General features: G+C 31.4%; 1 protein-coding gene across 1 annotated transcript in view; it reads left to right on the forward strand.

Annotated features, from left to right (window-relative positions):
- The window catches only part of EPHA3 (EPH receptor A3), a 340388-nt gene that overhangs the window by 289107 nt on the left and 26954 nt on the right, over positions 1-24327 (forward strand). The window contains exons 12-13 of the mRNA XM_012750987.2: positions 8143-8204; positions 9821-10030. Of these exons, the coding sequence (XP_012606441.2) occupies positions 8143-8204; positions 9821-10030 (272 nt within the window). The remainder of the gene's footprint in view (positions 1-8142; positions 8205-9820; positions 10031-24327) is intronic.

A 24327-nucleotide genomic window follows, 5' to 3' on the forward strand; every position in this document is an offset into this window, starting at 1 on the left:
TACCACTAATGCTTGAATGAGATGTGATAATTTCTCTTTTACATTTGAGCAAACAATAATTGTAAAGGGTAAGTAGCTTGTACAACTAGAAAGTGTTAGACATAGCATGGGGACTTATTCTGTTTATTTCATCTTTATCCTCATCTCTGGACTAAAACAGATTTCTATTTTTTCCCTTTGTCTTATTCTTTTATATTTTGATTTTTTAAATCTTCTCTAACAACTTGATCATGGAAAGGCATTCTTCAAGCTTCAGAAAATTTCTGGAGAAAATCAATAACCCTTAATACCTAAAACAAGATATAAACTCTCAAAGATGGCAAGAATCCAAGTAATTTGATGGTCAGTGACCAAAATAGACCCTGGATTAAAGTAGACACTTAATTTACCAATGTTGAAGAATGAAAGATTGATTAATTGATGAAGGAAGGAAAGAAGGAAAGAATAGTGTCTTCCTTAGTGTACAATTTATAAAAATGAATTCATTTTTCAAAGAAGTGCAATTTTATAACTGCTTGCATCACTCAGGGAATAATAAAGAAAACAACTACATTTTGATGTGGACAGGATTATCCCCTATCTTCTCCAACACCTACAACTCAGAAAAAATAAGATAAAAATCACTATCAAACAAATGTTAGGTTTAAATTTAAGCTTATCCTAATAGGCTCTATTATTATATCAAACATAGGTTGATGGTTTTCTTCCCAGAGTTACGAATTATTGAAAGTACCCATTGTATTTTGCTATTTCCTATGAAACCATGTACTGAATGAAAAGCAACATTGAACTATAATTATGGTAGCAAATTTTCTTAGATATAAAAATGAAATAATTATAAATTATGGTAACCAAAGAAATCCATAAGTCTCTAAGACAAAAATGCAGAAAAATGCACTAAAAGTTACCTTCAAAAATTGAAGATATTATACATTATAAATATCTTATTCAAGTCTAACTCTTTAACATTTTTTATATGGATTACAACTGCCTTATTCTTAGGGTGAGAGTTCTAAATTTGATATATCTCTCTGGTCAAATAAGCATGTAAGAAGCTGCCAAATCTGACTATATAAATCCCAGTCATCTCATATATTGTAAACATAATAGAGTAGTAGCCATAGAATTAGATTTTTGGACTCCTTAGTGGCATATTTATAAGCTCTAAGTCTGGCACCCTGTAACATCTGAGAAGAAATAGAAACTCCTTATGATGAAGTTAATAGGTTGTATTTAATACATAAATATGGCAATTTTTCTCCAAAAGATGATATTTATTTTTCTGTTGTTTTCTGTGTTTCCTGAGACTATATGACTTCCAGAACAATATACCTACAGAGTTCAGAAACAAATATACACACACACTAGAGTGATGCAGAACTTATAACTTAATTTAAAAAACTGTATTTAAAAAGAAAAAAAGCATGTCAATATCTAGAGAAGATATTGATCTGATTGATAAGTATCATTGATCTGAATTCAAGTTCTGACTCATCCTTACTAGTTGTGAGACCTCCTGCAAATTATTCACAGATAGTTCTTCACTTGTAACATGGAATTAATAGTACCACATTTTTATTTCTAGATATTTTTAAGATCAAATGAGATCATGTAAGAATACATTAAATGACAAAAGATTATGCAAATCTAAATTGCCTCTCTGGTAAAGTTCAAGATTTTACCAATTACTATGGGTGTATAGAAAAAAATCTTGAAAATAATTCTTTTTTTGCTCAAAGATAATTTTTTTATTATTGCTATTAAACTGTGCTTTGAACATAAGTTCTAATATAATGTATCATTTTCAAATCATTTAAAGAAAGCTTTTTATCATATTTTAATTTATTTGAATTGAGCCATAAACAATTTTAATGGTACATTTTGAGCCTGATAGTCTTAAACAAGAGAAGGTGAGAGAGTCTCTGATCTTCAAAGTAGCAGAAAGCTAGGGGTACAAACTCTGCTCAGAACTAGGTACTAACACGTGTTATCAATTTTGGTTGAAGTTCAAAAGGATGGAATTTGTTTTTAGCAAATGTTTAATATCTCTGCCATCACACCATTAGTCAAATGATGTTCAAGATCCAAGGATACTATTCATTGGCCACTTTTCACCTAGTAAAATAGAAGGAATTGGATGATATTGATGTATTTTTTCCTTTGGATTATTTTCTAAAAATTAAAAAAAAAAAAACTACCATACAATTTAACTGTAACCTTGCATTACTGAGAAATGGCATGGGCAGAACACTAAGAGGATTTCTGATAATTAAAACATATCTATACTGTTGTTAGTATCCACTTTGCACCAAAACCTTAACCATTGGTTTGCACTTTCCTAGTTCCTGCACTTAGGATGAGGAAACATTGCTGGAATAAGATGTCATTATTTAATAACAATGCCAAATTTTGTTATTTCTCTTTTGCTTCTCTCTAAAAGTTTCCTTCTGCGTTTATCTCAAAGGTATAACACTTCATGTCATGTTCTTAATAGACAATACATATGTTGTGCTTATTTTAGTAGTGATTTACAGAAATAGTTTGTAAAAATAAAACATTTTGGAAACTCTGGTGACACAAATTTATATCATGCATTCATAATTTCAGATTGATAAATGAGTTCAGAACATGTCTAAGTGTCCACATCAACAAAATTATGAAAATATCTGCTCAATAAATTAGAGAAAAAAATAAGACAGTAATGTCATTTTTACATGTTTACAAAAATTTATTTCTTCATCACTGTTCACCTATGTCTCTTGGAAGACTTGGCCACATTTGAATTATAATAAGAGTATAAGATGTATATTTTCCTCAGTTATACAGATAGCAAGATTTTCTGATGTTTTTGAAAAATTAAATACAAATCACAAAATTTGTTGGAGAATGATTTGCATGTGTCCAAGACTCTTCTTTATAGGTCACTAGTTTAAAAATAAAATAACTCTCATAAAGGAAGACAAAATATAATGATGCACTAGTGTAATAGCTGAGTAAGCCTGATCTTACACAAACTTTTGCAGAAAGGGAGAAACAAAACACCACTAACTCATAAGGCTAGTAATATCTTGATACCAAGCTATACAACTGTTATCAGAAAGAAAAATAACAATTCATTGTAATGAATTGTGATATCATATCTACCGTGTTAAAAATACTATTTTATGCCCAAAGTTGGTTTAATGCTTAGTAATTACAAAAATTACAATATTTGTAGTAAAAGAAAAATCAATCTCAATAGATGTATAAAATTCTATTTTAATTTTTCTTATTAGCATATATAGAGAATATGTTTGCCTGATAAAGGTATGTAAATACTCCCAAAACAAAACAAACATTATATTCAATAATAAAACATTAAGATATATTTTAAAATAGGAACATCAAGCCTGCTATCATTACTTAATTCAGTACTATACTGAAGATCTTATACTTTTCAAATTACACAAACAAATAAATAAAAGGTATAAAGTTTTAAAAGGAAAAACCAAAACTTTTTATGAAATCAAGTCAAACATATTCAGAACTCTATATTCATTAATTGCACCTACTGTGTGACTCAGCTCTGACTGGAGTAAGGGAGAGTAAGCTATAGCTTTTGTGTACAAAGATATTAAATTTTGTTTCAAGTTAAGCATAAATAAATTTTAAAAATTTAAACCAGCTTAGTGTAAAGCATTCTATGCATTCGGATTCATAAAATATGATTGGTTAAAGAAGACTTGGAGAAAGTGTTTATCAGTCTAATTTTGAAGAGAAAGATTGTCTACAGCCAGTCTGAAATTATAGACATAATCTGATAAATTGTAACTGGCACACTACTAGGTGCTGGACTGAGAACTACACACAAATGGAGCTGGCCTGTGCTCTCATTAACTCAGACCAGTAGATGTAATAGGGGTAATTTCAACAGAGTAATGTCTTGATTCAAATGGAATTTGGAAGACATTGCCCTATATTTTTATAATGATTTAATGAGAAACACACAGAAAAAAAATACCTTCATTCATTCATTTTATCAGTTAGTTTGATCTAATATATGAAAATTTATAACTAAAACATCTTCTTTCTCATCAAAAATGATTCAAGTCTTCTTTTCTGGAAATAGTAAGGCACATTTTGTCAATTTTCTTCAACTCTCCTTTTACTGTTTATGATTTTTTTTTTGCTTCCACTCTGATTCTAATTATATATACTAGCTTCTAAGGTCAATGATTTTGATTTTATAAATTACATTCATGTATTACCATATGTTTAAATCTTTTGAAAATAAGATGGAAAGCATTAGATACAATTACTGTTGTTAATAAGAGTTAATAGTATTTTCTTTAGAAATGAATCAAATTTCACTAATTTATAATATTTCAATAATTGGTAAATATTTTTATGTCCAAAGAAAAATAGTTAAATCTAAAAACCAACATTTATTTTAAAATTGCAAAGAAAATTTTTTTTTTTTTTTTTTTTTTTTTTTTTGAGACAGAGTCTCACTTTATTGCCCAGGCTAGAGTGAGTGCCATGGCGTCAGCCTAGCTCACAGCAACCTCAAACTCCTGGCTCAAGCAATCCTGCTGCCTCAGCCTCCCAAGTAGCTGGGACTACAGGCATTCACCACCATGCCCGGCTAATTTTTTGTATATATATATATTAGTTGGCCAATTAATTTCTTTCTATTTATAGTAGAGACGGGGTCTCGCTCTTGCTCAGGCTGGTTTCGAACTTCTGACCTCGAGCAATCCGCCCGCCTCGGCCTCCCAGAGAGCTAGGATTACAGGCGTGAGCCACCGCGCCCGGCCAAGAAAATATTTTTGACTGACATTTTATTTCTCTCACACATGTTACCTTACTCTTCTTTTTATAGACAATGTGGTTAAGAATGTTGTGGTGAAATAGCCACTGCTGAATCTGGAATTCTTAGACGTTTTGAATCACATTTCTTCTGTCATCAAGCAGTGATTCAATGATTAGTAATATCTCTGAGCCACTGGGGATAGTTGGGGAAATGAACTGATTGTAACAGACTGATTTTCTTCCCTTTACTCTACAGTTGTGAAGGCTCATCATTTTATTTATACTGAAGTCAATTTAAGAACAAAAGTGCCACTCTACTGCAAATTTTGCTTTGTTCATTTTTTTTTATTTCGATATATTATGGGGGTACAGATTTTAAGGTTTCAATAAATGCCCTTTCCTCCCCTCCCCCCACAAGTCTGAGTCTCCAGCATGACCATCCCCATAGACTCTCATTTCAGTGAGTCATAGAACAGTACTTTTATTGAGTTTAGTATGGAGACCGAGATGTGTTTTGGAGTCTCCAAGAGCAGTGAATGATAATAGGCTCTGTCTCCAGGAAGGTGATCATGTCATTTGTAAATCAAAATAACATGAAAGAGCATGTAAACTTGAGTACAAATATATGGCATAATGTGAAGATGAGCTGGCATTTTATAAATAATTTTTCACTATGTTAGAACTAGTTCTCACCACTATTGCAGTCTCTTTTTCTTTAACCCTATTTATCATAATCAAAATCACAGGGGAAACTCTAAGTTAAGATACTGCTTTCCAAGGTAGAATATTTGTAATTCTGTTTATTCTTTGTACATTTACTTTGCTGAATCTTTGAACTTAATGCAAAGCACATTTTCAGACTTGCCCATCTTAACTGATGTGTTTATAAATACCTAAATTATAGAGTTAAATGCAGCCTGATCTGATTTCTGAATGGTCATGGGGCTTTGACTTAATTGACTGGTTTGATTTTTCAGCTACTTTTATTTCCCTTGCCAAACATTCTACTAGACATGCTAATGAGAAATGAAATGGCCATAGGCTGGGAGCCAGAAGGAAAGGAGTGATAAGCAAAGGTCTGAGTAGTACAAAAATATAGTAACTGGCCAATATTATTGAGAGTTGGCAGTGTGAAGCAAAATATCTGTGACTACACTTGAAGTATGCATTGAATTTTGATAGCGTATTATTCTTCCCAGAATTGTATTAAGGAAGGAAGACAGAAACTGATGGTGATTTATGGAGAACATGCATATGCAGGATTTTGTTCATTCATTCATTCATTTCCTTTCAGGCCTGGTCTCTGGGACCAGTCTTTAGGCATCGGATACTAGTTCAGGAGAGATCAAAGTTTCCAAGGGAACAGTGAATTTTCCTTTTCTTTCTAAATATTTTCCAGTTAAAGTTTAGGTAGAATTTTGAAAAAATAGTTCTAGAGAGGCTCAAGGTTTTGGCTAAAAGAACTTTTTAGATATTATTATATTAATTAGATTTACATGATGAGGTACATAAAATATACAACTAAACCAATCTTATTTTGATAGAAAATAGATCAATTTATCTATTGATTATAACATGTGAACATTTTTATAGAATTTAAATAGTTTTTTCTCACCTCAGTAAATAAGACATACTTCCTGGGATATTTTCAAGTTACTAAATACAATAAACATAACATTCATGTAACAATTCATACAAGTATAAATTAATACTTTTCACTTATGAAAGTAAATAGATTTTTAAAATCTATTATTTGCTTACGTTCTTTTAGCAGTACTCAGTTAAGACTTAGGTCTTCTGGACTTAAAACAGAAGTGATTTTCCCTCTTCTTGTAACATGATGGATTTATAATTAAAGCAATATTATCACAACAGTAAAGTAAGAGAATTACAATGTAGTAATATATGTAGGCTTTGACATCAGATAGAGTCATGTTTAGGATTTATTTAACTACTAACTCATTATTTTACTATAATAAATTGTTTAAATCTGCAATGCTTTCAGGAGAGGAAAGGTAAAGTTGGAAGAGTGCATATTACTAAAATATAAGTATGCTGTGAGAATTAAGTGTGATGTAACATATATCAAGTGCCTAATGTAATGTTACACAGTTCTAATTATGAAAAAAACATTACTGGTGTTTCCTGTATATCAAAAACATTTATTTTGTATATTTCTCTTTCTTTTTCAAATCTTTGTTGTGTAAGTTATTTTCCCAGTTACTATCATAATGCATCTATAGTTATATTTTCAGCTAATATTAGTTATATTTTCATAACATTATCCTATAGTAATTATCTAAAGTGCTACAGTCTTCAGAGTCATCATTTTAATTGAAAATGATCCATAAAATTGACATACAACAATTGACTAAATCATTACCTATGGTTGAACATTTATTCTATTTGTAGCTCTATATATTCAATATGCTTGGCACTTTGTTTCTGATGTTTTATCATATTTTAAATGTTTCTGTCAGTATAAATTTCTAAGAGTAATAGTGTTCAGGTTGCAACTTTTGGCTTTATGACTTGTTAACTGTGTGACGCTGAGTTAGTTAATTAACCTCTGTGTCTCAGTTTTCTCATGTGTAAAATGGAAATAATAATTAAAATGTTAACATATATAAAATAATTAAACCAGTACCTTGCACATAATAAGTGCTATATAAATACATTAAAATGTTGGGTTAAAGGTTTACTGGTACTTAAGGCCACATATTTCCAAAATGGTTATTACAAGTTACTGCCAATAGCAATTTTAATTTCAGTTTTATTTTCCTATTAAATATAGCAAGTATTTTGTAATTTTAATGTGTTAAATACAGGTAAAAGACTATAATTATTATTAACTTTTTAGTACAACTTCTATATAGAATCCATGAAAGCAGGAATTTTGATCTATTAGCCTGAAACTAACCAGCACAAAAGAGAATACCTAGCACATAGCTTGGTAAATACCTATGGACAGAATAAATACATGTTGAATTCCTGACTTTATCTTGGGCTTGAAGGCAGAAATACTTGATTTTGAAGATTAAGTTAGATGCAATTAGTTAAAAAGAGGAAAGGGGCATATTTTGTATTCACTGAAAATCATGCCAAATAAACCAACTGTAGGTTATGAGCCTTTGTTCTGAAAACCAATCTTCTCCAACTTTTGGTTTTTTAAGTTATATTTTCTATTGAAACCTAAGGTGTTTTTTTTAAATAGCAACTTTTGGAGGACAGGAAAAGTTCTTACATCTCTGTATTCATTGGGTGTATCAAAGTGTACGTATAAGTCCATTGCCTGATATTTGTTAAACTGTGATGATTATATATTTAATTTTTTATTTGCCATATATCTAGGTAAGCCAGTTATGATTGTCACTGAATACATGGAAAATGGTTCATTGGACAGTTTCTTACGTGTAAGTAAATGATTTTATATGTGCATATATATATACATATGTGTATGCATGTATATACATACATGCACACACATACACATTATGCATACATTGCTGAAAATGTTAGAGACAGTCTCTAATATCATGCCAAGTGATTAGGTAATCTAAATTTAAAGTAAAACTGAACTTTTGGAGGCTAAATAGCAAGAAGAAGACCATAAAACTGCATCTTTATTTTGTAGCATTCAAATGTTAATGATTTATATTTTTAAAACAAACCACATTCTTCAACCTTTTTGTACTGTCAAGATTTCCACCAGTTAAGATAAAAATAAAAAGAACCCTAAAGCAAGATGTAAAAAATATTGATGTAAGACAAAAGTATTCCCTTTTCTATATTTAAAGTAATCTCAGTCTGCTGTAAGATAGACCATCTACCTCTCACATAGTGCTGTCCACCCAGAAAGTATTTGCTATAATGCTAAATATACATTCCCAATTTAGAGATATAATTTTCGTTATATATTTTAAGCCTTTAAATTTGAAAGCCTTATACTTTAATAAATTTTAGCATACTACATGCCAATATAATATATTCAATATATTAAATTTTAATATATTTCAACAAATATTATGTTCAAAAATTTTATAAAGTTCAAGACACTTCCGATTACATGCCACTACAGGTGATAAGAAAAGACAAAGAAGTCCTGTCATCAAAGTTCTTTTAGTACTATTAATATATAAATTGAGATAGGGAGATGATAGATGATTAGATAGATAGATTAAATATGTAGTATCATTCATAAGCGTGAAGGAAAATTCTAAATTTTCTAAGAATTAGAAATATTCTAATATTCTAATATTAGAAATTTAATTTCTAATATTCACTAGCCAAGTAAAATTTTCAGTAGCAAGTATCTCACAAACATACTTCACAAATAATCAAGTGATTTAAACTATTATAATACATTTTCTTTTAAATTATAGTTTGTAGAGGTTTAATTAGACATGGAATTTTATATTAATAAATTATCTATACATTATAAACTATATGTTTTTATTTTGATCCAAGTTGATTGGAAGCTTTTCTAAATCTAGGACTAGAGGACTTTGTCTCCTACTGCTTTCTATTTCATGACTTACAACTCAGGATTGGGTAGCAACACAAATGGTTAAGAAATATTTTCAACAAATAGAAACTAATTATTTATGATGATAATTAAAAATTTAACATCCACTTTATTTGAAGCGATTCATAAAATATCTGGAAGCCTAGAAGGAAGAATGAAAATTCAATCAAACAAAAAATATCAACCTAAAATAGCCAGAAGATCCATTTCATTTTATTGTTCTTTACCTAAATGTTTCTGAGGAAGAGTTTTCATGTCACATAAAGACTAGGAAGGTCCTAATTCTGAACTTCAAGTCAAAGAATATTTGGATACTTCTTGTTACAAAGTATTTGATAATGCAGCCACTGTGTTACTTTGTTTTATCCTTGTATCCATACTCTTAAGTGCTTAGAACCAAAATGCATGTAGTTAGAAAATTCCGAATGTGATATTTTAACTAAAAAATACATATCTTTGGGAGATAGTAGCACATCTTAATTGTACATTTGAAATACTTCGCAGAAACATGATGCCCAGTTTACAGTTATCCAGCTCGTTGGGATGCTTCGAGGGATAGCATCTGGCATGAAGTACCTGTCAGACATGGGCTATGTTCACCGAGACCTTGCTGCTCGGAACATCTTGATCAACAGTAATTTGGTGTGTAAGGTTTCCGACTTTGGACTCTCACGTGTTCTAGAGGATGATCCGGAAGCTGCTTACACAACAAGAGTGAGTAACTCGGATTTCTCTCTCTTTTTTCTTTGTTTTTCATCTTGTATCACATTGACCGGTAAATAAATAGATGGTCACTATTTAAAATGTAATGATTCTGAAATTCCATACATTTGGTTTAATGCTGAGCACACACACACACACACACACACACACACACACACACACACACCCCACAAAGGAACAAGCTTCTCACATTCCTAAAATCTTGGAATCTTATATTTACCCATCTTTTCATCATGGTTGAGTAAGCAGATTGGAGAAATTCTCAGGACCCCCATGCTACTAAATATAATTTTAAAACACTTTAAAACCAATGTTTTAATAAATAACACCAATTCATAACATAAAAATTTCAAAACAAAGCATTAAAACAGAGAAAAGTTGCCCATAATTATGCCACTTACAAAAAATGTTTGTAACTTTGTGAGTCAATTATTCCAGACTTTCCTTCATACTTACATATACAAACATATGCATGACTATATTATTGAAATAGAAGTTTTCATAATAGCATTGTATGCCATTTTTCTCCTTAGCAATACATCTCTTGAATATTTTCACTATTAGTAAGTAATCTTTAAGTTTTCATTTTTAGCAGCATGATGTATTCTATTTTCTGGTTGTAATGTTTTTAAAGCAAACCCTAATGAGTGAGTAAATTAGTATTATATTTAGTTTTTAAATATTTTATACAAATGCAAAAATGATCGATCTGCATTCATAATTATGGGAGTCTGATGATTTCCTTATGACGTATTACTAAAACTGAATCTTCTGTGTTAAAGAGTGTGTGCCTACTTTAAGAGCACACTTCACTATATTGATAAAACTAAGTATTGGCATTAATTTTAATATTTGCTTATCAATTAGAAGAAATTGAATCTAATTGTTTTAATTTGTACCCATTTAATTTAAAATGAATTTGAATACTTTTTCATATATTTATTGATAAATTTGTTTGAAATTCCATTTCTTTAGAGAAAATTTTCATGTCAGAAAACTTAGAAGAAACATAAAATATTTTTTTCACCACAGAACATTTAGAAAAGAGATAAACAAAAAGTAAATAGATAATAGTCATCACTATCATGCTCCCCAAAGATAAGCAATCTTATCCTTTCAAAATATTTTTCTATACATTTTAATATATAAATAATTCCCACATTGGCATATAGTTATGAAAATGGGATCATATCAGTATCTGTATTTCAACTTATCAATGAATTTCGTACTTTATATATAAATTCATTGTTATTTTATAATATGCTTTGTTTCAACTTAAAAACCTAAAATATAAATGTTCCAGATGATTAAATATTTGTTTAGAATATTATTTAATAGTGCATATTACTCCATTTTATTAATATATATAATTAATTTAAATAATTCAATATTAATTGGGTGGAATATCAATGTCTTTATATTATTAATGACATTTTGATATACGTTCTGATATTGTTCATGTCTGTCTGGGATTACCTCCACATGATAAATTTCTAGAAATAAAATTGCTGGATCAAAACGTGTACATATATGTGAGAATTTTTGGTATATGAATTGCCCAGTTATCTGCAATACAGTTTGTTATGTATTTTCACTTCTAATGGTAGTATACAACCATTTTCTCCATCTTCTCATCAGCCTAGAGAATGGGTAGTTTTCAAACACAGTAGACTCCTGTTATTTTTCCTGTCTAATTCTATAATAAAAGTTTATTCCTGTTTAAAAAAAAACCCACACAGCTCATTCTTTTTGTAAATTATCAATCTTGACAATGCCATTAACAACCATCAAGGTTGTCACATGGCATCTATATCACACACACTCTGAGAAAGACCTAATATGCTAAACAGAGCTTCATTGTCATGTAAAGCCACAATAATAGAACCGAAGGATACTGTAGCACAGTGCCTCTGGGGTATTCCTAGATGCATTGGTTTAGGAATTCGGATGCTCCTGGTGGCTGTTTGTTTTTCTTATTTTCAAGTAAACTTTGTAGCCGATTCATTTTGTTCATGAATCTAAGTATTTTTTTGTAAATGTGTCTTGTGTAAATATGTTGTCCTTAGGAACACAGTTCATTAAGGTAAGAGCATGAGAAAGAAAAGGAAATTTTATATCTTGTGGCTAGTTGAATTAAATTTATAACAGTGACTACAACTATGTAGCTCTGAACACTTAATGAAATTGGAATAAATACTTGATAGTGTCTTTTATTGCTCCTTGTCTGATCTCCAGAAAAAATCAGTCAGCCAACATATCTGCAACAGAGCATCATTTTTATGACTAAACCATCAACTCAAGAGTATATGCAAGAAAGGATAATACTATTTATTATCCCCAGGAATGTTTTTTTATTCTACTCACTGCTACTCTGCTTTCTAAAGATACCGTTGGTAAACTACTACTACATAAGCCTCTAACAGTTCATGAAAAGTATCATGCTTTCTTACATTGTTTTGTTGTTACAACAATCGCATTATTCAAGAAATACTTCCAGTTTATTAGTATTTAACAAAAGGATTTTATTTAAAATATTGAATTTCTGGTTATTCATTCAGGTTTTAATTTCTAGGCCATGTCCAGTTATTAAATGAGAGCATCCTTGTTCCAAATACTAGTCTTAATTTCTAGGATTCTCAAAAGAACACCTTCTCTGGTAGGAACTTGAAAGATTCATCTAAATCTAGGTCATCCATTCTTTGCAGAGTATATTGGGTTAATTTTCAGTGTTTGATTTACACTTGTTACTTTGTCAGGACCTCATAAGGATCACATTTTTTACCTTAGTAGAAGAAAGTTGTTGCTGTGTCAAAATTGCTCTTTAAGGTTGAGAGCAGAGGCTCACGCCTGTAATCCTAGCACTCTGGAAGGCCAAGGCTGGAGGATCACTTGAGGTCAGGAGTTTGAGGTTGCTGGGAGTAGGCTGATGCCATGGCACTCTAGCCAGGGCAACAGAGTGAGATTCTGTCTCAAAAAAAAAAAAAAAAATTGCTCTTCGCATTTCTAAAATAAAAGTGCAACAGGCTCTTTGCCTTTCTTTTTCAGTGTCTGAAGATATTTAAAAACCACACTGAACAAATGGGCTCATTCACTATCAATAAATAGCTATTTAGAATTTTTCAGTGTTCATCCTTGTATTTTCTTGAAACTCCCTCAAAATATCCATGGGGGGCCTGGCTTTCTTCTGAGAAGCTGTAATTTGCATGTTCATTTCTAGAGTAATTTAGAAATTGTTGATTTAATCTTCCATAATAAGCCTCGTTTAGTACAATAAGTTTATAATTTACCATAAAATATGAGGTATGGTTATAAGGTAACAGGACTTCTGTTTTTTTAAACAATAACACCAAAACAGCTATGCCACTCTAGGTTTTCTTTTTGGATATATGTTCTCGCTGCAAGAACACCAATACTGCACAAAATGTTTGGGGAATTCTTCTCTTGGAATTATCTTTAAAGCTTGATTATGACTGATACTATTATTCAAAAATTTTTAAGCATATGGTATTTTGGGAAATAGACTTGACTGAGATAAAACTTCTTGTCTCAATAAGTTTATAGTTTAATAAAAAAGAAAATGATTACATTGTTTTATGCATAGTAAAATCTGTTTGTTAACCAAAAGTAATATTATTCAGCTTAGACATCCACTTTGTTTACTGGTTTAGTATGCTATGATTATGGTTATTTCAGAAACACAATTTCACCATTTAAAACAGTATGCAAGACATTTGATTCAGATAAACAAATTCTGGTTAATCTGCTTTAAAAAAGCAGTCACACTACTTTAATAACATTTAACAAATTTCATCTGGTGTCTGGAGTTTCTACAGTTTGGAAATTAACATTCAGCACCTCAATGTATTAAACCTTTCCCAGTTGCTCCTCTGGCAGCTATTGCCTTTAGGTAGAGGGTAATTGCACTAAAAATCATGAGAAGCATTTGATTCAATGTTAATGCCTAAACATAGAATGTTTGCTGCTCTCATCTTTAAAATGTCTTTGTGAGTGACAGGCAAGATAAAAGAGTGTATAGAAAATATAGCATCTAATTCTGTACTTAAAAATTCCTAAACTGGAGAGAGTATTGAAGAGTTGAGAAAGCACTTAACCTCAAAACTTAAAACAATTTATCAGACATTTTCCCATGTTGATTTCTGTGCTATGTCCTCAACAGAATGCCTGATAGGAAAGGGTCAGCTAAGATAGTAATATATATTTTCTTATGTATGTTTTCTCTTTTCCATAATGATATTGTGTAAGGAATCAGTTTTTTTAATACTCACTTCTAGTTATTTCTCCTTTCTTTCTTCTTATTCCATGAAAAATAGGAATTCAGGAATTCAAAAGGTTGGCACTTTCCATTATACAATATTATTATGCATCTTGCAACCTGTGTAAAATTTCACTGTATACTCATGAGATATTGAGAATGTAAAAGGTGATGAAGTTTTAGTATTATTATGAAAAGAGTTTCTATCTTATGGCCCCCCTGAAATGCTCTTGGAGACTCTCATAGATGCTTGGATGACACATTGAATAAAACTGTTACAGATACCAGGAAAAAGCACCTTAAAAACTAAATAAATATTTCAGTAGTTATTCAATGATATAAATCTAAATTATGACAGTTTTATGTGATATAATATGTTTTAAAGGAGCCTGAAAGCCTCACTGCAGCTGCATACCAAAGGTTGCAAATCATCTTGAAAGTCCCTGGATTTCATTTGGGATGGATATGATTAGAGCATTTAGCTCCACAAATTTAAATCATCAAAGAATTTTTGTTGTAAAAACAAACAAAATGAATTCGCTTTCTTTGGATTCCCATCATGTGCATTTCAAAGTATAATTGTGACATGTTTCCTGTTTCTTGCCCTGATTTACTAATTTACTTCATTCTAACAAATCATGATACTATTGCTAAGAATTGTTTGCCACTGAATGATTTTTTTCACTTTTGCACTTATGAAATTATATTTTAACTGGTATTTTTGTATATATGCATGTATGCATCTATGCAGATGAATATTTTTATAACCATGTGTTGAAAAAGATGGAATCTCAAATTCCAACACAATAGTGCTTAAGTTGTTGTTTTATACTGGATGATCTTATAGAAAGTCCAAACTTTTATCAGATTTATATGCTGTGTAGTCAGTCAATACAATTCTTTTTAGGCCTTCAACTTTATTTGGGGGAAATAATTACTATTTAAACTGATTTGGAACATTTGAGAAAACCAATTGATTTGTTCTTGGTTATATTCATCAGTATTTTTTTCTTTTTATTTCTGTTCTTAAATTGCATACTTGGTAATTAACAACTGGATTTTTATATTGGATGAGAGTGTTATGTCATTTGTCCATAAAGAACATCTTATTTTACATGATAACTTATTAGTTTTTTAGATCTGTTGCTCTGTCAAGTGGATGTCAGAAATATTCTAGTACAGCATTTTCTCATCTAATGTTATTTTAAGGATAAAAAAAGTGGCAAAAGTAAGTGGTCAAAAGCTAAGAGGTTAAATACCTCTGTTTTGGTAACTCCATTCTAAGAACAAAAGTAATAGAAAACATGATCCTTTGATCTGCATGATTGTCAAGGTCTAAATACTATGCATATCAAAAACTGGTATGATACAAAAAGTAATTATATTATTGTGATAAGTAATGTATGCCATATGTCATTTTCACATGAATGGGAAAGGCAATAACAAAATATCTTATCAGTGTCCTTTATATAGTAATAGTATTTTAAGCTTCGAACCAAAATAAATAATTGCAAATATGAATTTATTGCCTACTTTCTTATGATCATCATGAATATGCCTGTATGAAGCTTCACAAAGTAAAGCCACCTATTCAAAAATCAGAAATTCTAGAAGATTTAGTAATTTTAATTATCAATGTTGTATCCAAACTTAATGAGGGATCTAGTATATTCTAACCACCCATTTCAGAGAGATGGATAGAATGAACAACATATAAAACAACATGTGAAATCTGATTTATGTGATAAAAATCAAAAGTGTAATTGTAATTTTGAAGCAGAACACAGGAGTAAAGAGGCTGTGTGTAAATATACTTACATATGTACAGTCTCTAGCAGGAACTGTTCTCTAAAATGCATGATTCATTTATTCATTCAACAAATATTTGAGTGTCTATGATATACCAGGAACTCTTCTAGGACCTGAAATGCAGAAGTGAATAAAACAAAGCTTCATAAGCTTATATTCTACTGTAGGAATTTAGATAATAAAATAATTAAGTAAAGGCATAGCAAGGCAGAGAAAAAAGATGAGGAATGTGGGCAGTTCATGGAGAGTGTCATTTTATAGAGGATGGTCAGAGTGCTTCTCTGGTAAATTGACATTAGAGCAGAGAATGGGTTTGAGTGAAGGAGAAAATAATGCAAATATTGAGGCTAAAGAAGAATTAATTTTGCTTTAACTAATTTTAAATTGAATAAAATAATTTTAATCATTGCTGTGATTTGCAGGAAGACAATATAAGTAGTCAGACTAATCATTTAGCTTAGGCTAAACATTAGGCTCATAGTGACTAACCCTATTTCCTATTACTTTGGTTCAGTCTATAGTGTTGGTGACCCTTAGAAGCTCAGTAAAAATCACTTTCTGATGTTATTTTCAATCCACTGGTGAATAGCCCATATTTTCAAATATGTGATGACACATTGCTTGAAGCTCTCCCCATGTACCCTGAAGCAAGTGACCAGCTGCAAACTCATCTGGCACTTGGGGGTGCAGTAGTCACACAGCCCGAGGCAAATGTTAACACTTGACGTTTAGTTTGGCTAATAATTTGGCTCATTCCTTTCCTATCACCCTTTCAACAATTTTTAAGATTCAATCCCATTCTCATGATTTTTTTTCCATTTGCTAACTCTAGCTCTGGAATTGCCATATATTTGAAGAAATTATTCATTAAACATAGAACTCCAAAAAACCATTGCCATGATATCTGATGGTTTCAAAATCATTCAAAGTGCCTCAGTGGATATTTCTGAGAGTTTTAACCCACTGCTTCATCTTTTCTTATTTTTTAATTGCCAATATTAAGCAAATCAGTCTAATCAAGTTTTGTTCTTTTTAATTATTAGAATGAATCTAATATTCCTTTTATCATTTTTATTGAATATATACTAAATTCCTGCTACATTCTTACTTATTTACTTATAACATTGCTTCTTCAGAAGATCATATTCAGAATGCTAAAAATTCAGGCTTTCAAATGATTTTCTGTAATTTTTAAAAATATATAAATGAAGTATTGAATATATAGGTATAACAGAATTTGACACTTAAAATGTTACTGAACTTTGAAAAGAGCTAAACCCATACTAGTGCATGCATTCATATTTAGCTCCCCAATTTTTGCATTATTTTTGTTGAAGATGGACATTACACATTAGATTACATAGCTTTTATATCGTATTATGTGAGTTTGAAAGTAACGTAAACATTATATATTTGTGTTTTATTTCCTGGACAGCTATAGCATAACATAGACTGTAAAGATTTTTCTGTATTTCAAGAAATTCTTAATCATTTCACACAATGTTGAAAAATCTCAAAAGTTCAAGGAATAGACTTTTGCTACCTGAAGGATCATTTGTCTCTGATCTCTTGTGGCAGTCAACATCTGCTGAAACTATTCTCTCAGTGACTTTTAGATGTGAACTTCTGGGGATTAGAATAGATGCTTCACTGGGAGTTCTCTTGGATTGTCCTTCACCTTGCTGTCTAGAGTGAATGAAGTTTAGCCCCTGACAATAGATAGCTGCTAAATCCTTTTGTCAAATGATTTATTTCTATAGTTCCACTGTTAACCTGAGAAGCCAATATTTGCCTCTAGGTTAAATACTCAATTACTTAGAGTTTACCCAGATAAACTCTCCGAAGTCCTTTGTCACTCTAAGTATGACCTGACAGAGCACGCAGTCAGGGAATGTGAACTATGAATCAGCAAAGCTTTCCCTAAATCAGCCAGGAGACATTTGTACATATAATTAGAAAAAAAACCTGGGACAGATATGAGATATTATGCCTCAATGTCCAGAGATTCCAGCAATTACACTCCTTCTCTTTAGAAATAAAGATTCGAAGCTTCCCTAACCTGTAGTGAATGAGCTGACCTCAGTTAAGCTCCTGAAAAATTCAGGCTTTTAGCCAAATGTCTCATTTGAGCTGTCTAAATTCATTAAGCTTATAGAACTGAATTGCAGAAACTTTCACAAACAGTTTTGCTATTTGATTCCTATTCTAACTGCTGTTTCTGCACAAAGTGAACAAGGTTTTAGACTCCTTCAACTAATCCTGGAGTGGAATTTAGCAATTATGTAATGCCTCTGTCCAGAGAATTGCTAGCATCTTTACTTGCAGCACTTCATTCATCCCTTTAACTTTTCTGTAGAATTCTATAGAGGTAAATCCACATATGACACCCAAATGGATATGCAGTTTAGTCCAAAGTTAATTTATATTTAAGAGTCCAAAATAATTATAACTGAAAATGTCAGCATCCTTGATATTCACGTAGGTTTAAGATAGAAATTTGAAAGTTGAAAGAGTTGAGGTTCATAAGTCAGTAAACTTGTTAAGCTATTAGAGATCAAACTTAGCATAAAGTCGTTTCATATTCCCCATGACCCTTAGCTTATGAATTAAAAGAGAGCTGAGCAGAGAGGTTAAGAAACTTGGCTAAAATTAAATAGGATGGTCAAAGCTGAGCCCAGAAGCAAAGAGTCCTGATTCTTACTAAACGCCAGAATTTAGATGGAACAAGTGACCAAATCTCCCTCTGCACCTCAATTACCAAGCTATACATAGGTAATACATCAGTGCTGAGAGGAAGTGGCCCTAGGTTTGGCATTGTAAATATAGGGAGCAAACACTAGCTTCTGATTCTGTTAAGTTTGAATTAGAGGTCCCTCTGCAATTGAGGTTTTAGATGCGCTCCATATGCTGTGATGCTGGGCTGGCTCCAAGCAATTGGAAACTTTTCTCAAATACATAAATATATTTGGGGAACTTATGTGTGGATATAGAGACCAACTCAAGTATATGCTTCATTTTACAGCCTGTTTAATATGGTACAAACCCCACATCTTCATAAATAATTTTTATAGTTACTAGATATGTTTTTATAATATTCTGAGTGCCTACTAATATTTTACCAATCAAAATTTAAATCACCAACCAATTTCAAAGTTTTAGCTCATCAATAAAGTTGCACTGGAACAGTTTTGCTGTGACAGGAAAGATGTATGCCAAACAATGACAGCATTTTCTCATCAAATCGAAATGTTTGTATACCCCATTGAAGGATGTGTATGGCAGTTATTTGAAAAGTATGTAAATTTTAAAATGTCTGTCAGGTATGTGAACTGGGAAAGTAATTTCTAAACCTTAAAACAACAACAGCAACAAACATATGCAATATGAGCTAGAATTTGTTAAGGTGGGAGATGGAGAAAGAAGAATTTTTGTGGTCACAATCAGAAGCAGAAATATGTATAAGTTCTGCTATGAATTACTTGCAGGAAATTTAGTGAGTCAGACTCCTGTATATTCAATTTATTTTAGTTTGATAGTCTCATAACTACAGATGCTCGGCTTAAGTGCAGTGAGCCTTGTTATAAAGTGTGACTCAATTAAAATTTATGGTTCCAGCTTCTTCTTTTACCTATATTTCAGGAACAAATTGGGCCCTCAAGGACTCTTATCCAATGTCTCTCTATGCCAATAACATTTATATTTTTATAGCTGTAGATAGTGTTTGCTTTTGGAGTAAGCACTCATATCTTACCAAAAGGCTTGGTCAATGATGCCTCCATGTAATAAAAAAATGGATGCTTAATTTATACAGTTAATTTAAGTTTCACCAGCAATAGGAGGTTATCTCATTTTCAAAAAAAAGAAAAGGAAAGGAAAACAAACAAAGAGAAAGAAAGAAGAAAAGTAAATAAAACACTAAAAAATTGAGGGAAAATCTAGAAGGGATATTGTTGTATTATGAAAACTCAGATAATAGAAGATCAGCTCTGGTGAACTTGACCCTTGCTTTTCTTTATTAAAGCTGTACCCTAGAACAGGTATAACATATTTCTAGTAAGTTTGAACATGGCAAAAAAAAAAAAAATGTTGCTTCCACTTAGTGTATATAAAATCCTGGGTAAATCCTGGACCTGATTTGGAATGCTGTGATCAAGGCTTGTCAGACACCATTTAAAGCAGTAGTTCTCAATTGAGGATGATTTTGTTCCCCAGGAGATATTTGGTATTGTCTGGAGGGATTTGGGGCTGCAGCAAGTAGGGAAATGCTAATATAATTGAGATGATAGAGGCCAGGGGAGTTGCCAGACTTCCTGTAATGCACAGGACAGCCCCCACAGCAAAGAGCCATCTGGCATGAAATGTCAACAGTGCTCTTCCAGAGAAACTTTGTTCTGTAGCTTCCCATCAGGTGTAAAGAATGGGAGCGGGAATCAAACGTCTCCCTCAGGTACTTTCTAATTTATCCTATCCATACTGGACTGCAGTTGCATGGGACAATGTAGAATATATAGCTATTTGTGAAAAAAATGTGCCACGGACTAGCCATTTGCCATTAGGCCTCCTAGAGTGTTGAACTATGAGTTATCGCAAACAAAATGAGACAAATCATAAGCCTTTTATGTCTGTTAAAATTTTATTTTCATTTGGTTTTGTTTGAACACTTGGAATGGCTAATTCTCCCCCCAGCTAGCTCTAAATTTGATGTTCTATTTTCATTTTATTAAGACATCATGGCATAAAATCATACATAGACATAAACTCCTAGCAGATAAATAGGTCAGATGTTTTCAGTTAGCTTATGAGTCTTAGCCATGTGTAATTCTTTTGTTTTAAAATTTCACTTAGCTTAACTCTACAAATGAATGGAGTAATATTGGTAAAGTACCCAAAACATTAATATTGAAGCAGTTGATATAGAATGTGTATCATTTACAGAGTTAAATGAAAAACTTTCATAGCATTCTGCAAATTCTAAAATATTTAATCCATACAACATCCTATGACATGTTTTCATGATTTTATAGATACTGTAAAAAAATTAACACTCAATGAATCTTATATTTACTATCATTATGGAATCTGTAAAATGTTTTATTGTAACAGCATTATTAAACAGTAGCACGAGGGGAAAGAGTAGGACATCAGAAAATAGGATGAATTTTTTTAAAAAGTTATTATGCTGTGTGTTGGCTTATTTTTACTTCATATTTACATATGTTCTGAAAAACTAGATTTAACTCATTACTATCTGAAAATAAATTGCACATTTTAAAATGCTCAAAATTACGAAAGCTCTTTAGTAAAATCTACTACTCTAAGTCTATAAAATAATAAATCATATTTTTACTTGACAAAATAAAACACTGTTTACAAGGAAAAATGTATTATAAACAGGAGAGACAGAAAATAAGACTTGTGTTTTAAACTGTGGGAATGCACAGATGAAGGGGAAAAGGTGATTCCTCCTTTGGGCACCCCAGTCTAGGCAGGATAATAGAGCAGTAGAAGGATCACAGAAGACAGTGTCCAACTCTGCCTGTGAGATTCCCAAATGTTCCAGCAATGAGTTCTCATTTGACCAGGAAGTTCAAATAACAACTTTGCCAGTTACAGAAGGCGGGAAGGGAAAAAGTCTTCCAAGAAAAAACATCATGTCTTTAAGAAGACAGCATGTGCTTAGGAGAAGAGGAATTCAATCAAATCAATGAGCATTTGTTAAATGCTTATACTGCCCATTTGCCAAGATAATGCCTCAAGAAGACAATTGCTGTCTACAGTGAGCACAGGCTCATGTGAGTTAATACCCTTTAATTTCAGCTTTATAATCTATTCAGTTTTTCATGACTTTATGATTTCAAATTATAGTTTGGATACACTTTTTATTTATGGCAATGGATATGATAAGAGCTACTATTACTACTTTATTAGTGTCAAACATGAGTTTGAAATGACAATGTTGAATTTAAAGCGTTTGTAATAATGTACACATTCGTCCATCCTTAAATTTCATAATAATCTCACTTGTAGTTTAATTTTTAAATTTCAAATGAAGTGCATAAAGCATTGTTTTTTCTTTTATTTAAAGCCAGAATGACTTGATATTGTTTGCCCATTATTGGATAAAATTTTTTTTAAATATTATTTTTAGTCTGATTTATTTTTAGCAACAATTGCTAAATTTGAATAGTACTTCATAGCTAACAATGAGCTTTCCTTTATATACTCTTTAATTTGTTATATCAATAGTAAAGGTATATTAACCAATTAAAGGAAACTGAAAGGAAAGGGTAGAACATTTATTGAATCAGACATTTTATTAGTTGCTTTACATACATTATAAATCTATTACCAATGACAAAATTTCCATAAATAATAATGAATAATCCTCAATCATTATTATCTTCCCGATATTCTCAGTGATGGAAGGGATCACTGACAAAATGACTGGCTAGGGAAAAGGTAAGAGTCTTTCATCTATGATTAGTATTCCAATTCTTGGAGCTAAATCAATCAACTAGAAAGCTACCTGGAAGCAGATAATGAAAGTTTTCTAATGAGAAGACTAAAACGTTTCATGAATATTGAATAAATTCTGGGTTAAAAAACTAACTATCTAGAGGCTTCAACAATAACATTGGGCAAAGGTAAACACTCATTCACATCTTCTTCTAAATAAAGAGTTTAAATTAGTCCCAGTTGTTCTTTTAGAATGGGTTGTATGAGTATCATATATGAAAATATGAATTAAGGATTTCCTAGTACTAATTCAAATAAATATCTTTGCTTGTAAATATATGAGCTTGCTAAACTGTAATCTGAACAGAATCTGGCCAGTAAGGAAAAGACCTAGGAAGCTAAAAAGCTTGATTAATGGAAGTATCTGGATAAGTTAAAGAAACATTTAAAACTTTTAAAACTGATTTCATTGTTGAGCTGATTGCCACTTACTTTTTATGTATTCCTAATAACCTGTTAGAATAAGATTTTTAAAAGCCCAGATTACCCCAAGTCCTCATGTTTCCCATAAGGACAGCGACCCAAGTTTTGACATAGTTATAAACTAGAGGAAAGCTTAAGTTAAAAACCTGAATGACAAATATAAAGCCATAACTTACATTTCTAAAGCTAGCAAATCTAGTATCAAGAGGCCTTTGTCATTTCATAGGTAACTACTGCACAATGTGGACAAGATATTTTCACAAAGTAGCACAGTGATCTGAAAGCCATAATATTTTTGTTAAAAAATAATGCAAAGTTAAAGATAGCATAAAGGTCACTTAATCAGCAAGTAAGTTTCACACATTACTGCATTGAAAGGTTTAAAATTGTTATTCTAACGTGTGTGTGTGTGTGAGCACGTGCATGTGTGTGTTTGGCAGGCTGCAACAATTACAAAACACATCAGGAAGAGAACAGAATTCAACATTTCCCCAACTCTCTACACAGTTCCATGCATTGTCATTCTTAATGACCCAGTGTAAACCTCTTTCAAAGTTCTGGCAGCACTTTTCTCTTAACAGCTCACTTGTATTAAAGCACCAGAGAGAAGTGTTCAGTTTTATTGAGTTAGTTCCAATCTTATCACTCTCTCATCCAAAATAAAATTTCCCAATGTATTATCTGTGATTAAATACCAATTTGAAATTTTTGCTTCCTTTCTCATTGTATTTGTTCTCACCAGAAACTTCTTCTGAAACATATATTTTTCTCCTCTGGGCTTTGATTTATACTGTTCTGCTTGGAATGTGGGAGTGTTAAACTAATGTTTCTTGACTCCTTACTATAATATGTACGGTAACAATGCTAAAGATTTTTCCAAAATGTGTCGCTTAGCCCCAACAACAATATTATGAATCAGTACTATTACTTTGCCAAATAACAAATGAAGAAATTCAGGCATAATGAGGTTTAATGACTTATGTCCGAAGCTGCAGCTGTCTCTATAAAGCACTGTATTGCCTCTCTTCAGCGTGACTTCAAAACCAGTGACACACTATAAGGTGCAATATCAATGGAACAAATTTTCATAAATATGGCTTAGAATTTTGCTGATGTGAATTCCTTGAAACATCCATCCCTTTTTTCTTCTTCTAATTTTTTTTTATATTTATTTATTTATTTTTTGAGACAGAGTCTCACTTTGTTGTCCAGGCTAGAGTGAGTGCCGTGGCGTCAGCCTAGCTCACAGCAACCTCAAACTCCTGGG

The sequence above is a fragment of the Microcebus murinus genome, chromosome 1 (genome assembly GCF_040939455.1).
Source record: "Microcebus murinus isolate Inina chromosome 1, M.murinus_Inina_mat1.0, whole genome shotgun sequence".
In the NCBI taxonomy this organism is placed as follows: Eukaryota; Metazoa; Chordata; class Mammalia; order Primates; family Cheirogaleidae; genus Microcebus; species Microcebus murinus.